The 23,310-nt window shown below is 43.9% G+C and overlaps 3 protein-coding genes across 3 annotated transcripts; all 3 read right to left on the reverse strand.

Annotated features, from left to right (window-relative positions):
- Nucleotides 1-868: 868 nt before the first annotated feature.
- THITE_2170251 (uncharacterized protein) lies at nt 869-1,575 on the reverse strand. Its single transcript, XM_003652561.1, has one exon. The coding sequence runs from the start codon at nt 1,229-1,231 to the stop codon at nt 965-967; it is 267 nt and encodes an 88-aa protein (XP_003652609.1). The 5' UTR covers nt 1,232-1,575; the 3' UTR covers nt 869-964.
- Nucleotides 1,576-2,496: 921 nt separating this feature from the next.
- THITE_170174 (glycoside hydrolase family 61 protein) lies at nt 2,497-3,717 on the reverse strand (the record flags this gene model as incomplete). Its single annotated transcript, XM_003652562.1, has 7 exons — nt 2,497-2,540; nt 2,637-2,889; nt 2,998-3,058; nt 3,134-3,366; nt 3,444-3,473; nt 3,539-3,547; nt 3,625-3,717. The coding sequence occupies 7 exons, from the start codon at nt 3,715-3,717 to the stop codon at nt 2,497-2,499; spliced, it is 723 nt and encodes a 240-aa protein (XP_003652610.1).
- Nucleotides 3,718-5,071: 1,354 nt separating this feature from the next.
- THITE_2114260 (uncharacterized protein) lies at nt 5,072-7,932 on the reverse strand (the record flags this gene model as incomplete). The annotated part of the gene is made up of 5 exons (XM_003652563.1): nt 7,843-7,932; nt 7,689-7,774; nt 7,355-7,623; nt 6,164-7,295; nt 5,072-6,059 (listed from the first exon to the last, which is right to left on the reverse strand). Coding segments are annotated over exons 1-5 (2,416 nt in total), but the record flags the coding sequence as incomplete, so codon positions are not given.
- Nucleotides 7,933-23,310: the final 15,378 nt, after the last annotated feature.

The following is a 23,310-nucleotide window of genomic DNA, read 5'->3' on the forward strand; positions in this document are numbered from 1 at the left end:
CCGAAAAGGGAAACTCGTCTACTCACCTACTCACCTGCACTACTGCCCACTCAATTGGCTTTCTTAATCGCTTTCCTGTCAACAACGCAGAGGTCCATGATGCTCCCGAGCCCATCACGGCGCTAGGACCGCATACCGATGGGGCAATTATTCACGCCAGGTCCTGTGCCTCGCCGGCCGAGGGGCTAGGCCTCACAACTAGACCAACGCGTCTAGCTCCCGTTCGAACGCGACGGCTCACGACAGCAGGCTCCGCAAGTCTATTGCCACTTGCGTGCATCATTACCCGAGATTCGAAAGCGCCAACTTCAAGAGACGGAGAAGGTCGGCGTCCTGCCACTGCGTACGCCCCTGCATATGCTTGCGTCAACGCGTCTGCACCCAACTCAGCCCTTCTGTTGTTGAACTGCATGATGCCGTCACCGCCAGTATCTGGTGACCAGAAGACTGCATAGAAGAAACTTCTAGGCAGTCTACTCTGGCGTCGCTCGTTGCGTCTATAAATAACCCCCTCTTCCCCCTTCACATGCTTCCGGCACTCTTCGCATCTCTCGTGCGCAACCAGAATCCTCGACGCTGGCTGACAAACGGCTATCTCCAACGGCGCTTCATCAAAATTCAAAACAATTCAAACACTCAATCACAATGTCTCCTTCTACAATCATCAACCAGGTCGACCAATTCGCCAGTCTGACCCTGGACGAGCCGGCTCGATATCGAAGTGTCGGCACCCAGACAGATGCGCCCACGCCTGCGTCCACGCCAGCGTCTCCGTCTGCGCCCAATCCAACACCCGCCCCTCGGCACGCGATTCTCTTCGAGGGAGCTCCAACGATCGTGACTAATCCCGCGTTCGTTCCGGGCGTCAGCAGAGGCCTTAGCGCGTCGCGCTGGGCCAACCCGCCCGCAACCGCGTCATCGCCAACGCCTGACACCACAACGTCGACCACCGCGATGTCGCCAATCACCATTCCATCAGCGTCGCAAGCAACAAGTCCAGCAGCGTCGCGAAAAACAACACCAGCAGCGTCGCCAGCATCAACTCCATCAGCGTCGCCAGCATCGACTCCAGAAGCGTCGCAAGCAACAACTCCAGCAGCGTCGCAAGCAACAAGTCCAGCAGCGTCGCGAAAAACAACACCAGCAGCGTCGCCAGCATTAACTTCACCAGCGTCGCCAGCATCAACTCCAGAAGCGTCGCAAGCAACAACTCCAGCAGCGTCGCCAACATCCATTTCGGCAGCGTCGCCAACATCCACTCAAACAGCGTCGCAAAAAACAACTCCAACAGCGTCGCAAAAAACAACTACAGAAGCGTCGCCCACATCCACTCGTCAGTCCAAGGATGACGAAAACGACACGAACTCGGTCCCGGCTCCCCCGCGCACCATTCTCTTCGAGGGAGCCCCAACGATCGTAACGAATCCCGCGTTCGTTCCGGGCATCAGCAGAGGCCTCAGTGCCTCGCGCTGGGCCAACCCGCCCGCAACCACGACGTCGCCAACGCCAACCACCGCGACGTCGCCAACATCCACTCCAGCAGCGTCGCCAACGTCGTCTGCTTCCGCGTCTCCGGCTTCCGCGTCATCAACGTCGCCGTCGCCGGCCTCCCGTCCTCAGTCCGAGGACGACAAAAACAACACGACTCCGGTCCCGGCTCCCTCGCGCCCGATTCTCTTCGAGGGAGCCCCAACAATCGTGACGAATCCCGCCTTCGTTGCGGGCGTCACCAGAGGCCTCGGTGCGTCGCGCTGGGCCACCCAGCCTACCGCCACGGGGCCGCCGCCGTCGACGAACCCCCCGCCGCCGACGACGACGAACCCGTCGACCCCGCCGCCGCCGCCAACAACCCCGGAGCGGCCAACCCTGCCCGCGCCGGAGCCGGGCGCGCCCAAGGCGATCCGGCGAAGGCGGAGAGGTCGTCGGGCATGAACTCGAGGGGGGATCAAGGTTGTTAATTGTGGGGGATCAATTGTGGGGGATTGATTGTGGGGGATTGATTGTGGGGGATTGATTGTGGGGGATTGATTGTGGGGGATTGATTGTGGGGGATTGATTGTGGGGGATATTGGTCTGGTCAGGGATGGTGGAGGTGCAAGTTCGGATGATATTGAGTTTGTTTTGGACAGGGATTGGTTTGGGAAGGGAAATAGATTGGTTTCGAAGCGGATCAATTCAATTGAAGGGTTTACAATCAATCTCTGGTTGACTTTGGTGATCAAGTTCTTGTTCGCTCAACGCTTCCAACTTGTCTCATGAGGCCCCTCTGCTTGTGATGATGGAGCCATCGGTTACCGGCGATGATGAATGACTTGGCTTGCTGCCCTTAACTGCCAATTGTTCTGACTTGTGCAAGGCTTAAAACTTTGCATGGGCAAGAATCGAATTCCCCCAGGCGGGACCGGCATCTCCCCTCCTGTCCTCACCGCATCCCTTCTCACGCCAACCCCTCCGTTCTCATCTCCTACAATCAAGACCTACTCCAATCTTCACTTCTCAGCAAGTAAAGACCGCCGGCCCAGGAATCTGGTACGTTTGCGCTACACCCAGGGTTACGTTAGCCACGGGATCCCAAATAATAAACCTCATCACCACATTCCCCCATCACCAAGACCTGGGCCAACCAGCCAACCCACCTTTATACGCATCGTACGTAATCCCGGGGTCACTGCCCTTGTACGCCCCGGGAAAGGCCACCAGGCCGCTCGACGGTACGGTGGACCCGCCGCCCGTGACGTTGAGCTGGTGGCAGCCCGGGTAGAACTGCGCGCCGGGGTAGGTGTAGGCGGCGTGCAGCGCGATGATCTCGTGGCGGACCAGGTAGTAGCCCTTCTTCAGGCAGGAGGGGATCGTGTACGTGTACGAGGTGGGCGCCGTCATCAGCGGGGTCTGTGTTTTCGAGGGGGAAGGAGAGGGGTTAGTGCGTAGGCTCGGGCTATTGAGATGTTTGCTTTGTTGAAGGGGGGGCTTTGGCTCTCTGGGACGGGGTACACGTACGTCGGCCCAGGTGTTGGAAGTGCCGTCGCGGCCGCCCTCCTTGATCTTGAACCAGACCGCACTGCAGGGGTAGACAGACATATGGGTCAGTGCGTGTGGCCGGTTGAAATGGATATGGTGCAAGATGGGCTCCTACGAAGTGCCCGGCATCCAGTCCTGGCAGCCCGTGTCGGGGCAGCGGGCCATGTAGGTGATGACGGGGCCAACGTGCGACTCAGGCCAGAGCGTCCAGCGGAGAATCACGTCCGAGCCGGCAGCGGCAGTGGCGTGGAGCTTGGCCGGGGTGGAATTGGCGTTGCACTGCAGGTCGATGAGAGTGACGTCCGTGACCGGGCCGTTGCCCGGGATGGATCGAGAGACCCTGTCGGGCTGAAAGAATGTTAGCACCGCGGGATTCTAGGGAGGTGCAGTTCAGCTCAATATTTGGGACAATAAATACTACGTGCCAAGGTTGCTAAATACGGGTCGACGTAAGGCTAGGGGATCATGGGCGTGTGAGTGGCTTGCTGAGACGGGACCACATGGTCGGTAGCGAGCACACCTGATAGAACTGCGGGACGGTGGCTTGTTAATTTATGACACCTATAGAGTTGTGGCCAGCGGACCTTGGGTGAAGCGGTAGAGTACCTGATAAAACTGGCCGCCAATGGTGGCGTTGTCGACATATCCATGGCCGGCGACGAGGCCGGCTGCGGCCAGGAGGGCGGTGAATGTCTTCATTGTCGAACCAGGGCAAGGACGTGTTGTGTTCAGGCTAATGCCGGTCTCGTTTCTGACGCCCAACACCAGGACTGTGAAGATATATTCTATCCATTCTCTTGTTCCCTGACTACTCCTACTTATACCTGCTTCTTCAGTCCACACACGTCTTGCTCCGCACTCGTGCTTCCCGCGTCCCGAATCTCCGACTCGAACCCCAACTGACGACTCGTGGCAACCGTCACCGGTGACCCTCGGAGGAGGCTTCTTCCGTCTCGCGACACCAGTTCAGGAGACTTGGCCGCAGCCCTTGTGCGATGAAGGCGACTGTACGCGGAGGCATGACGAGTTTTGGAGCGAGATGAGTGCTTCTGGCAGGATCAACGGGCTTGGCGATGTCGCAGGATCGCAGGGTGCAGCCACGGAGGTGGACCTACGCGAGGCTGCTTCACTATTTTCGCGCACAATCAAGGAGGCACGCTAGGTACTACGGAGCATCAGGTTCCGACGCAGCGTGGGAACGCGCAAGCGTTGGGGAGATGGCCCACCAATCGAGGCATGTCACGGGCTACCGAGATAACTGGGATTCCGTCCAGTTCTTGAGTCCTGTGACCGCAATCCCAAGATGGCATGGGAAAGGAGCAGGAAGAAGAAAGCGAACACGGGATATTGGGGTTCTCCGACTAGGTGACGTGTTTGCGAAGGTTGGTTTCCACGCGCTGTTTTTCCTCCTATCACATCATAACCACTGAATTACGAATGTCTTCAGCTAGAGGTCAGATGCAAAGAAAGGCTAGAATCTGAGGCTGAATTGGTGTAAAACCTCACGTAACCCACCAACCCATCAACGCATGTCAGATAGCCTAATGGGTGCCCCATTAAATCAGTCTTTCGGCAGACTCGAAAGTTTATGTCAAACGGTGAGGAGGCCAGTCACAGGAGACTGTGCATATGTGGCTCAATGTCGTTTGTGGAGAACAAGGTGGCCCTCAGCAGTACATGATCAGTAACATCCACCGACGTGGGACGGCGGATCCATCTACGCCACATAGTAAAGATTAAAATTGCCTCGACAGGGACAACATGCACCCGAACGAGGTTCACAAATGTGAAGGGTGTAGGAGACAGCTTCATGGTTCCCTTGGCTAGTAGCCTTTTGACTTGTGAGTGAGCCGAGGGGATGGCGTGCTCGTCCCGTGCCAATGGACTTGAGGTCATCGTGGCGTAGAGGGCACTTAGGGCTGAAGCAGTCCATAGGCCCCCATGCTCCTTCTCCCTTGGTCCTCAGAGGCCCACTGTTGAAGAGGAAATAAGGGCATCCACGCGGGCAGTTGGAGTCCGGCGAGCGGACCGACGGCCAAGGGGCACCCAGCTACACCAAGCCTTCGACACTGGGCCATGTGTTCAAGAGTGTGGGCACCAAGGAATCTTGGCTACAGCCTTCCAAATCACCGCGCTGTTCTGTTGCTGTTGCTATGCTTTACTCTAGATGCGCCCCTTGTCCGTCACCACTGCTGCGTACCTCTCCCCTGTCGCGTCTCGTTTCCACGGGTGGAATTCCATGCAGTCTGACGACGCTCTCCGGGGTCAGCGCCTCTTTGTGCCGCCGTGTAGCCAGGATATGTTCGCGCCACAGCCAGCCCAGCCCCAGCGTCGCCCCGGGCCCAACCGCCAGCAGGCTCACCAGGCCCATTCCCAACGCCGTCAGCCAGCCCTCAGGCAACATACCCGCCTCCGCCAGATCGCCAAACAGGTACGCCAGCCACACCAGGTGCGACCCAAACCCAAAGACCTCGTCCCACTTCAGAAACTCGCGCGTGAACTCCGTCAGCGAGCCCAAGTGCCGCGGCACCGCAGCCGGCACAAACACCTTGCGCACCCCGTACCCGTACGCCTCCCCGCCGCCAAGGCACACCCACCACCACACGCCCGCGGCGCACACACTCGCCGCGCCCACGGACGCCCGGAGGACCGGCAGATCCCTCAGCGGCCGGTACACCTTGTCGTCGCGCATCGTGTCCCGGGAGAGCCTGGAGCCGGCCCACAGCGCGAGCGCCAGCCACACCGGGTAGAGCTGCCAGACGAACAGCCAGCGCTGGCGGGCCAGCAGGCCGCCTCCTCCTCCGCCGCTGCCGCCGCTGATGGGTTGGTCGCCCGCCGGCCAGAAGACGGTTGCGCAGAAGGGCGCGGCGAACGCGGCCGCCACTGCCGGCAGCACGGCGCGCGACCAGCGCAGGTTGGTCAGGCGCTGGTCGAGCGCGGAGAACTTCTCGACGGGGGTCAGGACGTAGTGCAGGAAGCAGTAGACCGGGGCGACGACGCCGATGCCGAGGCCCTGGCCGAGGAGGGCGAAGAGGTTGGGCCTGGACGGCGGCGGCGGGGTTGGTTAGTTGATCGCTGGTTAATGCCGGAGGGAAAAGGGGGGAGGGTGTAAAGGGGGGGTGGGGACAGGGAAAGAGATACGTACAACTGCATGGGGGTGAACAGGTTCTCGCGGCGGGTGGATTCGAGGAGCCAGATGGTCAGCAGCACGGCGAGGTCGGCCAGGAAGGAGATGGCCTGCCGGCGCGAGACCGGGTCCGTGCCGTACACGGCGGGGAAGAAGAAGGTGTTGATCAGCGCGACGAAGTCGTCGAAGCCGCGGATGCCGTAGAAGGAGCGGAGGATGGGGACGGAGCCCGAGCCGAGGTCAAACTTGCCGCTGTCGCGGAGAGGATATGCCCAGTCCAGCGCCGGGGTCGCGTTCATGACGAACATGGCGACGAAGCAGAGCGAAAGCAGGGGCAGCGCGAAAAGCGCGCGCTTGAGCTTGCTCTCCTGGAGTCCCTCGCCCTGGGTCGGGTTGAAGGGCCGGGTGCCGGTCAGCGAGACCATGGGCAGCGGCAGAAAGTCGAGCTTGGTGGCGCCGACCAAGGCGTCGCCTGTCAGGTCGGCGATGAACTCGGAAAAATGCGGCAGCGCAAATTTGACGAACAGGCGGCTGGTCCAGCCTTGCAAGTTTTGGGCCCGGGTCAGCAGCCCCGAGGAATCAACGCCGGCGGCGGCCCGCACCTCGCGCTGCTTTTGGTACTCGGCCAGCATGTGCTCGACTTCCTCCTGCGAGGGCCGCCGACCGGTGGCAGCCCAGGTGTCGGCGAGGCGCTTGATCCCGTTGGCCAGGGCTGCGGCGCTCTCGACGGCCGCGTTCCCGCCGACGCCCAGGTTGGGGGTGCTCTTATGGATGCTGTCGCCCGCACAGACGATGCGGCCCCAGTGCCAGAGCTTGAACTTGGCCTCCTCGACGGCGACCAGGCGGAAAGACACAGTCTTCTCCCAGAGGTCGGCAAGCGTGAGCCCGTGGGGGCGCGGGATCATGACGAGGTCGCCGTTGCGGGCAACGAAGGCCCTCGCGTCATCGTCCGTGTATCGCGGGATGTTGCCCAAGCGGTATGTCTGGGGCAGGCGCTCCTGGGCAAACCAATACACCTTGCCCCCTTCGGCTCCGATGACAAAGATGCACCGGCCGGGATTATGGCCACCCTGCAAATCACCGGGCTGGAGCTGCTCGCAGGCGACGCCCTTGGCAATGCCGAACAGGCAGTTGTACTCTGAAATTAAGCCTTCCCGGTGGGGGTGAGTCTCCCAATGGTAAATCTAAGATGGGGAGGGAGGGACTTACAATCTCTCTCTTTTTTGACTAGGTCGGGGTTCGCCGGCTCGGCCATCTCCCACATCTTGCTGCGCGTTCTGCTGAACACGCCGTCGGCGCCTACCAAGATATCGCCTCGGAATGACGAGCCGTCGGCACAAACAGCGGTGACGCCCTCGGCATCGTGTTGGATGTCGACGAGGTCCTTGGCAACGAGGACCTTACTGGGATCCCTGAGGTTTTCAAACAAGATGCGCAGCAGATTTTGGCGCTCGCCCCAGGCGACGAAATACCCAAATCTACAGAACACAGCTTGTGAGACTCGCCCCGATGCTCATGGACGAAAACAAGGCAGAGGGCCCACCTTGCATAAGACAGGAGCGGGCTGCGCTCCGGTTTGCAGATGAGGCGGCCCTTGGCGTCGCGTGTGTACATGACCTTGAGTCCTTCCTGGCCCCGTGTGAGTGGGACTCAGTACGAGCGACAGGGTAAGGAAAAGGAGGAGCGGGAAGGCTCACAGATGCCTCATCAACTTTCTGCCAGACTCCGAGCTGGTCGAGGATCTGCATGGCGGGAGAGACGTCAGTGCGGCGTCCGAGAGATGGGCCGTGACGGCACAGGCACTGACGCGAGCGGCGTTGGGGAACACGCCGATGGAGGCGCCGACCTGGGGCGCGATCTCGCCGCGGCGCTCCAGCAGCACGTAGTCGACGCCGGCTTGCTAGGGGACAGTCAGCGCGCTCTACTCTGCATTGATGGTACTTGACATGAGGTTGGAGATTCGGCGTCGGCACATGCACGCACCTCGAGCGCGTTGGCCAGGGTCAGCCCGGCCACACCGCCGCCAACGATGATGACGCGGAAACGGTCGGGATCGGGCATTTCTGGAACTGCAGTGCTGGCTTGTCCTATTCCACCCATTTCACACTCAGATGGTCTCAGATAGAACTCCAGGCGGTTGCATAAAGGACTTGGTGACTATGATGAAGAACAGCCCCGAGACCTCGCTTGCTGGCGCTGTCGCTTAATTATTGGTCCGTCTTACTGCGATGCGTAAGCGCAGCTGCAGTGATGCAGGGCAGGCTGGCCAATGATTAGTTATTCCGTTGTCGTTTGCAAGCACCAGGCGAAAGTGGGTCCAAATGGCTGCACCGCACACCCAGTTTGCCGCAGTATACAACGCAGTGCCATTATCGCCATCAGTATTGAAGCTGTAGATATTGCAAAAAAGGGCCCAAATGGCCATTTTCTAGTGTTTTTACATACTTATTGAAGCTCTATAGCGTATTCTAGCTTAGTCAGCTAGCGTTCAATTAGATCTTGGGTACTACGAGCTAGCACTTACCCCTGAACCCTAGCTACCGACTTATTCCTAGCCTTTCTATGCAATTTAAAGGCTTACTACTATCTTCTAGGCTTCCTGAAGCTATAGATATATTGCTAGAACTACCAACGAAGGCGCTACTATAGAATTCCTTGGTGTTATGCCCTCGATGCCTGTTATATACAACTGTGACAAGGGCACCTATAACCGTACCGCGGTCAGGGGTGACGAGCGTTCCCTTAAAAAAGGGGAACCTTACCTAGAACCCCTTCGTAGGAAGATAGACTATATCAATATACTTTTGTAACATATACTAGTGTTTAGGAGTGCCGCCTCATCAGCTAACGAGGCTAAGAGGCATTGATCTTTCTTACCCTTATACGTTTACTGTCAGATGGTCACCGAGCACTATCTACGTATAACAAGTGGTGCCTACTAACGATTCGAACCTATCTACTTTCTATTGAGGGGAGCTAAGTTTAGATCGAGAGATATTATAAGTTATATTCAATAAGTTATATAAAGTAGTACCTAAGATAGATAATACTCCTTTATAAAGGAGCAAGCTTTAGAGTATACAATTTATAATAAACCGGTTTATAGCCTAGATATCGTTATTTTAGTACTAAGTATTTATAAAGAGTTAGAAACTAGATAGATTTAAGCTTTATAAACGCTAACGTCTATAAAGATATATAGTAGATATTTAAGTTTATTAAAGACTTCGAGGTTACCTACAACGTCTAATAGGTAACCGCTATTAATCCCTAAGAACTCTAATACCTAGAAGCTACAATATTACTTAAAGAGGTATTAGAAGGAGATATCTACGTCTAATAGTATACTAAAACACTATATATCGTAGAGTATCCTCTCTCTTAGATACTCGACAATTATATTCTTTATACTTATCTTATAACCATTAGGTACAAAGTCTAAGTAGCCGTTAGTAAGAACCTTATCCTAGACCTTAGGATCGAAGACGCTACTTTAAAGACTAAGGACTTAACCTAAGAAACGTTAAAGACCTTAGTATTAGAGAGTTAGGGACTATTAAAGACCCTAAAGCCTTAGAGGACCAACGATTAGCAACTAGGACTAGCTATACCGCTAGAAATATTAGTAAGAACTAGATATAATTCAACTAAGAACTAGCTAACAACTCTACTAAGCTTAACTTTTTAAAAGTAACTAGAAACCTAGGATATATCAACTATTCTTCAATAAAGATATAAAACCTATACTATTAATAGCTATAATCTTAGTAGACGCTACCAAAGACTATAAAGAGGATTGTAGGATCTACCACCTTAGAATCGACAACCTAAAGAGGAAGACCTATTATCTCTAATAGCTTAGCTAATTAGCGCTTTTAACTAGGTTCCCTAGCTATTGCTATAGACGCCTAGTCAACTATCCTAGTATCTATTTAAGCTTTCTAGATTAGATATAGTTATTTAGAACCTTAGAATAGAATATATAGATAGTTTAGTCGATTCTAATATCTCTTTACTATTCTAAGAGATACTAAGCCTACTATATAGATAAGTAGCTAGACCCTCTAGACAAGGAGCTAGACCCTCTAAACAAATAGCTAGAGCTATAGACATCTAGGCCATTTTCGCTATATAGGACTTTCTCACCTAGATAGCTAGAATAATAAAGAACCTAAACATTATAATTGAAATAGCGAATAGGGCTATAGGTATAGAAGACCATTAGCCTAAAACCGAGGATAGAAGCACTATATCTTCGTAGCCGTCTATACCTACGTCGAAATAGAAGATTTAGAATACTAGTCTCTTCTAGCCAAATATAGAGAACGAGTCTAAGGAACCCTAAGACCTATAGTATAACAAATAGTAGCTATACTATAGGGACGTTAACCTTTAGGTTAAATAGATAAATTAGGTTATTAGATACTACCTAGTAAGAGAAGAGACCCTATATATAGAGATATAGACCTTGCTTTAAGGCTTAACACTATAATAGTATAAGTAGTAGCTCTCTACTATAGAAAAGGTAGTATTGACTATATCTATAAAAATATAGACTAAACGTTTAAAAAAAGAGTTTAGTATCAAAAGATATAAAGTAAAAAAATAGCTAAACGAAAACTAGTATACTATAAAAGACAACTATAAAGATAAGCTAGTCTAGAAATTTGCTATAGAATACTTTAAATATATATATATTTAGAGAGATACTACTAAAGAGCAATATCTAATATACCTATATAACTACCTCTATCTAGAACTTCGTTAGCTATACCCTAAACTGGATATAACTATAGAGATAAGTATATTCCTTAGTATTCTCGACATTAAAGTATATATTGTTAGAGACAAGCTCCACTAAGACGCTACTAAAGGCTATATCATTGGCTATAGTCCTATTGCTAACAATATAGATATAGAGTACAACGATAAAGGATAAGAAGACGACTAGGAGGACAATGGAGCTTTTTAGATAAGAAGAGGTAGAAAAGGATATTATAATCTTTAGAGAAGAGACAAAGATAAACCTTAATGATCTAGAAACAATTAATATAGAGATAGTAACTAAATATAGCTATTCAATAATCGAAACTTCTATAGTGTAACTAGATATAGAAGAGGATATTGACCGTTTAACGATCGTAGAGGAGGACTTAGACTGTTCAACGGCTAGAGAAGAGGCGACAATAGCAACTAGAGAAGACCGCCTCAACTTCGACAACTCTAACGGATTTAGATATATATATATAAGAAGTAGTTCGAAGATAGCACCTTCTTATACTATAGCGAAATTATAGTAATAGAAGACGACGAAGATACTAACCTTTATTGTAAAATACTAGAGAAGACTAGGTATATTCTTGTCGATAAATATGATATTAAAGCTAAGGATAAGGAATTAGAAGACGAGGAAGCCAATAGTTCTTACTACTTATATTATACCTTTTACTAGCCTAGACTAAGTTGGAATAAACTACTATAACAACTCCTATAGATTTAGCAATGTATCGCCTATAGTAGAGTCTTCGCAATACGTTGTAAGCTTTTTAAGTATATAGCTAACAATAGCAATGAAGATAAGTATAGACCTATATAACCTTAAACGGACTATTAGCACGACCTTAGTAACAACGAAGATGACCTTAATAGTAAAGATATAAACTTTATACTAACTAAAGGATAAATTATAGAAGTATAGCCCTATATATTACTACTAAAGGCGTTAGATAAACAAGCTATATACCTTATAATCAATATTAGTATAAACCTAGGCGAGCTAGATACTAAGGTTTACTTCGATATAGGTAGCAATACTAACCTTATCGATAAGAAGTTTATCTCTAAGTAGGCTAAGAACCTACATTGGATTAACGTAAAGCTATACTTTGTCAAAGGCGTTAAAGCCTATACTAAAGTCAAAAAGTAAGTCGAGTTTAACTTCTATATCTAAGGAATTGTCTATAGTACTAATATAGATAGTTATTTCACTATAATAGCCGACGTTATTGAAGGTTTAAAAGCGAAACTATTGATTAGAACTAACTTTATACTCTATAATAGAGTAAAGATTAACCTTAATATATCTACCTATTACTTCTAGTCCATTTATAATATAAAGGTAAGAGTATATATAGAATAGAAAAGAATAATCTAGAAGGTGAAAGCTACGAATACTATAACGATTGTACCTACAATGGAATATCTAATTGAGACTATGTTCAAGCCTATAGATATTGATAACGACAACCTAGGTAGCTAGAAACATAAGCTCTACTTCGCTTTATACGTCGAAGGTATACTAGACATTATTGTAGATACAAAGAGCGTATACCAAGCTATTGTAAAGAACAACACTACTTACCCAATCACTATTGTCGAAGGATAATGTATTAGACACCTCCTCTAATATAGCCTAGAGGAGAATATCTAAGCAATGGTATAGAACCTTATATACTAGACCTAGGATAACGTTGTAGACAATAAATATATATAGATAACGACGACTATATAATAGGAGCCTAGCGGTAAGAAACCAATGACGGAGACACTAATAGAGGATAAGTATAAGCTACCTACTAAGTAAGAGTTCTATATACTATCCTATAGCATCGAGAAACTAGACGACATCCTATATATTAAGTTAGTAGTAGAGGTGAACGTCTATAGTAGGGATAAACAATATATAGAAGAGATAAAGGCACTATTAGACAAGTATAACGTCTTCTATAACTATAGTATTGTCCCTATATTAGAGGATCAGAAGATAAGAATTCCACTTATCAACAAATAGTAGAATCAGCTTAAGCCTATTTAGGTTTATCTACTAAGTACTAAAGACTAAGCAATTATCGACAAAGAATATAATAAACTATATATATAAGGAAAGATAGACTTTATAAACTAGCTAACCCTTATCGTTTACCTAGTCTTTATAGTCTATTATATAGTTACTAGAAAAACGAAAGGTAGAGCTATAGTAGACCTTTAGCCTCTAAATACATTAGTAGTACTAGATATATACCTATTGCTTAACTAAGACGACATTATAAATATAATAATAGGCAATATAATCTTTATAGTATTCGACGTCTCTAGATTCTTCTTCTAGCTTCTAGTTATAGAAGAACACTATAACTATATAGTAGTCATTAGTCCTAGAGGTTTAGAACATTCGAACGTTGTACTAATAGGATTTAAAAACTCACTAGCTTTTATATAACGCTTTATAGACTGTTTATTCTATAAATATAAGTACTTTATATATATCTATATTAATAATATCATTATTACTAATAAGAATATAGAGGAGTACCTCAAGTATATCGAGATAGTTCTTAATATCCTCGACAAGGTATACATTTATATTTTAGTAGAAAAATCCTTTGTAGCCTACCTATTAGTAAGACTTCTTAGCTATATAGTCAATAGCAAAGAAGTAGCTAAGATAGACGATAAGATCATTGTATTTAAGAAATTTAAGTTCCCTAATACCTTTAAGACCTTAGAGCAATACCTTAGTATAGCTAAATAGCTATATAAGGGTATCCTATAGTATATAGCGAAAGCGTAGCCTCTATAGGACTATAAAACTAAGCTCCTTACCTAAAGGAGAGTAAATAGAGACCTTCCTATCGCTAAGTCGAAGAACGCTAAGAAAGTATTTACCTTAAACGTTAAATTTAAGCCTATACTAGTGGAACTAGAGTCCTTTAAGCTACTATAGGAATATCTATATAAATAATATTTCCTATATTATTACCATCTTAATAAGCTACTGTTTATTAAGCTCAATGTAAATAGCAAGGGATATAGAGCAATCGTCTTTCAACTCTATAGCGAATAAAATAGTACTAGTATCCCTAACTAAGATATCCTAAATAGCGAGATCTAGCCTATTATATTCCTCTCTCGTCTAACCTCCAACGTAGAAAAGAAGTATAGGAGTATAGAAATAGAAGTCGCTACTATCGTATAGGCAGTTAGAAAACTCTAAAAAATAGTATAGTTAAACCAATACCCTATAAATATCCTAATAGACTATATAGCAACTAGAGGTATTGTAAAGTATATATCTCTTACTACTATAGACCTTATAAAGGCTAACCTAAAGCTTATCAACGCTATAAACTAGCTATTCTAGTTCGACCTCAATATTTTCTATATACTAAGAAAGCTCAACGTTGTACTAGACGCCCTATTACACCTACTAACCTTCGAGGAGGACGCCCCTAATAAAACCTAAGATACTACCAACGAACTAGAAGATATTTAGTCTACTACCTAGATCGACACTAAGGAATACTACACTATAGACACTAGCACCTTTAAACTAGTTATTAGTAACGAGTTTAAAGCTAAGCTAACTATAGCTTACCCTAACGACCACTAATATAATAAGATCATTAGAAGTCTCTATAATATAGAAAAATAAGCTAAGAAGATCGCTAAATAGAGAGAATACAAAAAGTAAGAAGGAGAGCTATAAAGAAAGTAACACTAAAAGCTATAGCTTAGACCCTATAAACTAAAGGACGGTCTCCTCTACTACGTCGACTACAAAGGAGTAAAGAAGCTTTATATCCCTAGTAGCTATATCAAGGACATTCTTATCGTTATATATAACAATACTCACTACTTTAATATAGACAATATAATAATGAACCTCTTAGTATTTACGTTTAACTAAAAGCGCTAGATAGTATATAAATATATTTAGCACTGCCTTATATATAGAGAGAACTAGACCTTAAGAGAACTAAAGCCTAAAGACCTTTAGCCAATTCGAATATCGCTATAGCCTTTCTACACTATCACTATAGATTTTATCGTTGGTTTACCTACTATACCCTCTAAAGAGACACTATAGTCAATAAAAAAGTACCTAATCCTCAATGCTATATATACTATTATCTACAAGTTTAGTAAAAAGAAGTTTTTTATAGCTAGAAACAATAAAATGTTAGTAGAGGAATAGGCTATTATAATCCTTAGAGCATTAACGTATATAGATTAGGGACTCCTAATGTAAATTATTAGCGACTAAGACACTAAGTTCACCTCTGACCTATAGAAGGAAATCTTTTATATCTTAGGCGTTAACCTCCTTTTCTCGATAGCCTATTATCCTTAGATAGACAGTTAATTAGAGAGGATAAACTAGATAGTAGAAATCGCTATCTATATAAAAGCTATAGAAAAACTAAGAATGCTATAGCCTCTACTTCTCCCTACGTTATAATACAACCTTAATAATATACTTATAGTCACTATTGGAAGATTGCTAAACAAGTTGATATATAGCTTTAAACTATACTCTATTCTAGATATACTTTACTATAAGAAGGGTACCATTGCCTCTACTAAAGCCATTAGTATCCTTAGACAATAGTATTAGAAGAAAGTAGTAGAACAGATTAATTATATAGATACTATCGCAAAGATATATTATAACGATAAGTATATACCTACTAAGTTCGAAGTAGAAGATATTGTTTACCTACGACTATACGATAGATACTATCTCCTAGGAAAGCTTAAACGAAAATAGTCGCTATAGTAGATAAGACCGTTCAAAATTGTCTATAAAATCGATAGGAACGTCTATAAACTTGACTTCCTAGCTAGTTAGAAAGTCTATCCTATAGTTTTAGTTTCCTAGTTATAGAAACTAGATTAGAGGAAAGACCCCTTTGGCTATAATATAGAACCCCCTAGCTCTATAATCATTGACAGAGACGAGCATTAAGAAGTCGAGAGAATTGTACAACGATATATTATCTAGAGGAACTAGAGACCTAAGGTTGAGTATCTAGTACAATAGAAAGGATTTACCGCCAAGGACGACTAGTAGATCCTATATATCTAGCTTATTAACAGTACTAAAGAACTTGTTAAAGAGTATAAAAAGGTGTACCTTATCGACTAAGAGAAGGAACACTATAACAAAGGTATCGCTACTAAGGAATAGAAGGAAGTAAAGGAGATTCCTCAATCCTAGAACCGAGTTGTCGTCGAGCTATTATAAAGGAAAGGTAGCGACTACTAATAGCTATACTATTATTGACTTTTCCTTTCTTTCTTTCCTATTTCCCTCTTTTCCTTTCGTTTGTTTATACTTTCCTTATTAAAATATATTCGCTTTAATATATTTATTACCGCTATATCGCTATTAGATATATAAACGCTGTCCTTTATCTTATAGATCTCTTAGTTTTTCTTTTCTTTACCCTTTACTTAGATATTACTAATACTTTTAATTATAAAACTGTAGTCATTTAGTTCGTTAAGTACTTATCTTAGTTTTCCTATATATAAATTCGCTACTGACCTTGATCTACAAATAGTTAAAGAAAGCTATCCTATTGCTATAAAGGTATAGAGGTTTAAGCCTCGAGGGTACAATGTTCTATTCTCTAGCTACTACTAGATAGCAATACTATTTATTAGCTATAAGTACTACGCTATTGTTTTTATTTACTTCTAAAATAGCTTAACGTAGGCTATTACAATTTCCTTTCTCTTTATATATCAACCTCAATATATCTATCTTCCCTAACAATTTCTTATCGTAGTCATTTACATTCACTATACGATCGATCGTTAGACCTTCTTATCACTAAGCTATATATATTTATATAAGCTACCGTTAGTCGGTACACGTTTATACTATATTCGCAACTTAAAACAATCTACTATACGTTCTTATAGTACCTACGTCAACGATAGAGGCGACTATATAGTCGATTCTCTTAGCTCGTTAACGTTATCGAGTAGCAAAGCGCTTAAGTATAATTATATCGATATTATAGAGGAAGACACTTAGCTAGCCTTTATCGCTTATAAGATACCTCCCTATATAAGAAAGATGTCTACTAAAGGCTACGCTACCAACATCTAGAAGAGGGAGAACGCCCAACTTATAGCTAAATAAGCGGGAGGAGCAAAGGAAATTGATAGTACACCTAACGTTCCTTTATACGCCCTAGGAGCTTCTATATCCTACTAAGCTATTACTACAGACGTCGCTACTAGAACTACTTACAACAACGAAATAATAGCTACTAAAGAAGCTAATATAGCTAAGGTAATCTAAAACAATTTAGAGACTACCTATAAAGAGCAATAGTAAAACGTTACTACAGACCCTATCGTAGTGTCCAACAACGAATAGGAAGTCTATAAGGACTACAACAAAGCGCTAGACAGCGATATTGTATAAGAGCACTTAAGAACTCTTTTAACTTATAAGTATATAGAAGGGGAGTAGCCTCTATAACGTATACTAGGGATCAAGTATCTAGAAACTAGCAACGTTACCTCCGCTAGTATATAACGCTAGGAAGTCTAGCAAGCTCTATATATCGCATTAGAAGACGAGGCTACTACAACTAACGACGACCTAGATGTCTCCAACGACGATAGTACCGATTATACTAATGATAAAGAGGATATAGCAACTAAGCTATACTATATCCTAGAGCTTTAGGAAACCTATATATTATATAGATACTCTTAGCGTCTAACCAAAGCTATAAACAAATATATTGCTACTATAAGCAAAGCGTTTACTTATATATATATAGATTTTAGTTACAATAACAAGTATATAGCTAAACTAGCAACATAATTCACTAGGTTCTACTATATAGTCCTAAAGAAGGATTTTAGTAACAAGCTTGTTAGCTTCGTATACAACCTATACGTTTAGAGGATCAAGGGTACAATCAAAAGAGCCCTTAAAGAGTTCTAAGAGACGAATATAGTTATAGCAAGCTATATACTAACTACAATAGAAATCCTTATATTACGTTACGTCTCGCCTAAAGGCAAGGGCAACCCTTCTATAAACGCGATATTAATAAAGCTTGGACTAGCCTATTACAACAACGCTAAAGCTATAGATATAGCAAGTAGTACTAGCTATATAGTCACTATGAACGATAACGCTATCAAATCTCTATAAATAGATATAAAAGCTATATAAACGTTGACTAAGGATCTACTCTAATTCGCCTAAAAGTACCGAGTCTACGTTAAAAAAGTCGAAAAAACTATAGTAGAATTAGCAAAGCTTATTAGTATATTAGAAGCAAATAGCAAAGCCGGTAACCTAGATCCTAGTAGTCTTGCCTTCTAGAGCAACCTTAATAATATATACTATTACTGGATAGCAAAGATCAATAACCTATAGCTAGTATATAATAAGACTATAACGGATCTCTATTATAAGAATAATGCCCTTCTAGAGAAAATCGACCTCGCTACTTAAACAATAGTGAACCTATATAATAGTATCTATATAGGACTAGCATAGTGTATATAGGACGTTGAGCGTCGCTTTTTAGCTATCGAGTACTAAACTACTATAATAGATTTGTCTATTGCAAAGGTAGACGTTGCAAAGTAGGCCACTATAGCTATCTAAACTATTAGACGCTAAGAGTCAACGCCTAAGGTTAGCTATATTGTAACTATAACGACTATATACTCTACTAAGACTATATAGCTACCTACTTAGAAAACGTCTACTAAGATACCTATTGCTAAAGCTATATTACCGGTTATATCGACGACATTAGCTAAAACGCTATAAAGCTAGCGCAATGAAAACACCTATTCAACGTCGGGAGTTAAAATGGCTAAAGTCACTGCTACTAAGCGCTAACGTAAAGTAACTATTGACGACAAGGTGTAGAAGACGTCGATACGCCCTCCTAATGTTATACGCCGATGGTCCTCGGCGACCATCTGACGGTAAACGTGTAAGGGTAAGAAAGATCAATGCCTCTCAGCCTCGTTAGCTGATGAGGCGGTACTCTTGAACACTAGTATATGTTACAAAAGTATATTGATGCAGTCTACCGTTCTACAAAGGGGTTACAAGCGAGGTTCCCTTTTTTAAGGGAACGCTTGTCACCCCTAACCGCAGTGCGGTCATAGGTGCCCTTGCTATAGTTGTGTATAACAAGTGCCTAGGGATAAGAAGAAAAAGATAGTGTCCTCGCTATTATTATAGAACTCAATATAGGATAAAGGAGCATATAGAAAGGAAGAAAACTAATCTACATTATACCCTATATAGGATTTCTATATCCGTTATTCTAGTCTATAGTAAGGTCCTCTATTACGATTTGCCTATTCATTTGTTCTACTTGTCTAGGTCGATAGTGCTATCGCTAGCGTATAGGTCGTCCTTAGCTACCTTCGACGTCTTCGTGGCTACTCTACGTTCAGCGGATACGAGTGTCTTCTTGACTTTCTTAGGAGGACGTATTAGCGTCTTCTATACTTTATCGTCGATTGTTACTTTTCTTTGGCGCTTACTACCCGTAACCTCAATAGTTTTAGCTCCCAACGTCGATTAAATATCGTCGTTACACTGACTCTATAGCGTCTTAGCTGGCGTTGCTAGTACGACCGATAGCGCGGCTTTGGCTATAGGTGTCTTGCTTAGCGTCTTCTATATAGGCAACTATATAGCTTTAACGATATATACTATAGTCGTAGTTGTAGTATAAGCGATCTTAGGTACCGGTTCATAGTAGCTAGTGGTCTAAATAGGTGTTCTAGCTTGTTTTATAACGGCTACCTTTACAGCGAGTAAGTCTATTGTAGTGGCTTAGGTCTCGATAGCCGCTAAGCGGCGTTTAACGTCCTATATACGCTATACTAGTCCTATATAAATGCCGTCGTATAAGTTCACTGTTGTTCGAGTAGCGAGGTCGATCTTCTCTAGAAGAGCGTTATTCTTATAACGGAGATCTATTACAGTCTTATTGTACGTTAGCTATAGGTCGCTAATCTTTACTATCTAGTGATAGTACATATTATTAAGGTTGCCCTAGAAGGCAAGACTACTAGGATCTAGGTTACCGGCTTTGCTATTTATTTCCAACGTACTAATGAACTTTGCTAATTCTACTATAGTTTTTTCGATCTCCTTGACATAGACTTAGTACTTCTAGGCGAATTAGAGCAGATCCTTAGTTAGCGCTTATACCGCTTTTATATCCGTTTACAGAGATTTGATAGCGTTATCGTTTACGGTGACTGTATAGCTAGCACCGTTCGCTATGTCTATAGCTTAGACGTTGTTATAATGGGCTAGTCCAAGCTCTATTAATATTACGTTTATAGAAGGGTTGCCCTTGCCCTTAGGCGAGACGTAACGTAATATAAGGATTTCTATTGCGGTTAGTATATAGCTTGCTATAACTATACCCGTCTTTTAGAACTCTTTAAGAGCTCTTTTGATTGTACCTTTGATCCTCCGAATATATAGGTTGTATACAAAGCTAGTAGGCTTGTTACTAAAATCCTTCTTCGAGACTATATAGTGGAACTTAGCGAATTACATCGCTAACTTAGCTATATATTCGTCATCGTGACTAAAATCTATATACATATAAGCAAGTGCTTCGCTTATAGTAGTGATATACTTGTTTGTAGCTCTAGTTAGGCGCCGAGAGTACCTACGTGATATATAGGTTTCCTGAAGCTCTGGGATATAGTACGGCTTAGTCGCTATATCCTCCTCATCATTAGTGTAATTAGCACTATCGTCGTCGAAGACGTCTAGGTCGTCGTTAGTTGTAGCGGCCTCGTCTTTTAACGCAATATATAGAGCTTACTAGACTTCCTAGCGCTATACGCTAGCGGAGGAGACGTTGCTAGTTTCTAGATACTTGATCCCTAGTATACGTTATAGGGGCTACTCCCCTTCTATGTATTTATAAGTTAAGAGAGTTTCTAAACGCTTTTATATAGCATCGCTATCTAGCGCTTCGTCGTAGTCCTTATAGACTTCCTGTTCGTTGTCGGATACTACGATAGGGTCTATGGTAACATTCTACTATCGCTCCTTACGAGCGGTCTCTAAGCTGTTTTAGATTGCTTTAGCTATATCAGCTTCTTTAGTAGCTATCATTTCGTTGTTATAAGTAGTTCTAGTAACAACGTCTTTGGTGATAGCCTAGTAGGACGTAGAAGCTCCTAGGGCGCGTAAAGGAACGCTAGGCGTATTGTCGATTTTCTTTACTCCTCCTATTTATTTAGCTATAAGTCGGGTACTCTCCCTTTTCTAGGTATCGATAGCGTGGCCTTTAGCAGGTATCTTTCTTATATAGGGAGGCATCTTGTAAGCGACGAAGGCTAGTTGGGTATCTCCCTCTGTAATATCGATATAATTGTATTTAAACGCTTCGCTATTCGATAATATTAGCGAGCTAAAAGAATCGACTATATAGTCACCTCTGTCGTTGACATAGATATTATAAGAATATATAGCGGATTGTCTCGATTTACAAATATAGCGTAAGCGTATACCGACTGACGGTAGTTTGTATAAATGTATATAGCTTAGTAATAAGAAGATCTGACGATCGATCGTATAGTAAATACAAATGACTATAATAAGAAATTGTTAGGGAAGATAGATATATTGAGGTTGATATATAAAGAGAAAGGAAATTGTAGTGGCCTACGTTGGGCTGTTCTAGAAGTAAATAAAAACAATAGCGCAGTGCTTACAGCCAATAAACAGTGTTGCTATCTAGTAGCGGCTAGAGAATAGAACATTATACCTTCGAGGCTCGAAGCCCTATGCCTTTATAGCAATAGGATAGCTTTCCTTGACTATTTGTAGGTCAAGGTCAATAGCAAATCTGTATATAGGAAAACTAGGATAAGCAAAGTACTTGACGAACTAAATAACTACGGTTTTATAACTAAAAGCGTTGGTGATATCTAAGTAAAGGGTAAGGAGAGGAAAAACTAGGAGATCTATAAGATAGAGGACAGCGCTTATACGTCTAGTAGTAGTATAGTAGTAATAGATATACTAAAGCGAACGTATTCTAATAAAGAAAGTGTAAGCGAATAAAAAGAAGAGAGGGAAACGGGAAAGAAGGAAAGAGAAAGAGAAAGTCAATAACAGTATAGCTATCAATAGTCGCTACCCTTCCTCCGTAGTAGCTCGACGACAACTTAGTTCTAAGACTAAGGAATCTCCTTCACTTCCTTCTATTCCTTGATAGCGATACCTTTATTACAGTGTTCCTTCTCCTAGTCGATAGGGTACGCCTTTTTGTACTTCTTAACAAGTTCCCTAGCACCGTCAATAAGCTAGATATATAAGATCTACTAGTCGTCTTTAGCGGTAAATCCTTTCTATTATACTAGATACTCGACTTTAGGTCTCTGGTTCCTCTAAGTAATATACTATTATACAATTCTCTCGACTTCCTAGTGCTCGTCTCCGTTAATGATTATAGGGCTAGGGGGCTCCACGTTATAGCTAAAGGGGTCTTTCCCCTAATCCGGTTTCTATAACTAGGAAACTGAAACTATAGGATAGACTTTCTAACTAGCTAGGAAGTCAAGCTCGTAGGCGTTCCTATCGATTTTATAGACAATCTTAAACGGTCTTGCCTACTATAGCGACCACTTTCGTTTAGGCTTTTCTAGAAGATAGTATCCGTCGTATAGTTGTAAGTAAATGGTGTCTCCTACTTCGAACTTGGTAGGTATATACTTGTCGTTGTAACGTATCTTCGCAATAGCGCCTATATAATCGATCTATTTCGCTACTTCCTTCTAATACTGCTATCTAAGGACACTGATAGCTTCGGCGAAGGCAACGGTACCCTTTTTACAGTAAAGTATATCTAGGATAGAGCGTAGTTTAAAGCTGTATACCAACTCGTTTAGCGATCTTCCGATAGTGACTACGAGTATATTGTTGAGATTATACTATAATATAGGGAGAAGTAGAGGCTATAGCGTTCCTAGTTTTTCTATAGCTTCTATATAGATAGCGATTTCTACCGTCTAGTTCGTCCTTTCTGATTGACTGTCTATCTAGGGATAATAGGCTATTGAGAAAAGGAGGTTGATACCTAGGATACGAAAGATTTCTTTCTATAAGTCAGAGGTGAACTTAGTATCTTAGTCGCTAATGATTTACGTTAGAAGTCCCTAATCTATATACGTCAACGCTCTAAGGATTATAACTGCCTATTCCTCTACTAACATTTTGTCGTTTCTAGCTATAAGAAGCTTCTTTTTACTAAACTTATAGATAATAGTATATATAGCGTTAAGGATTAGGTACTTTTTCATTGACTACGGTGTCCTTTTGGAGGGTATAGCGAGCAAACTAACGATGA

The sequence above is a fragment of the Thermothielavioides terrestris genome, chromosome 2, assembly GCF_000226115.1.
Source record: "Thermothielavioides terrestris NRRL 8126 chromosome 2, complete sequence".
In the NCBI taxonomy this organism is placed as follows: domain Eukaryota; kingdom Fungi; phylum Ascomycota; class Sordariomycetes; order Sordariales; family Chaetomiaceae; genus Thermothielavioides; species Thermothielavioides terrestris.

Coding starts and splice junctions, on each gene's coding strand:
- THITE_2170251 (XM_003652561.1), bottom strand. CDS start 1,231: ATGTTGGCGACGCTGCTGGAGTTGTTGCTTGCGACGCTTCTGGAGTTG.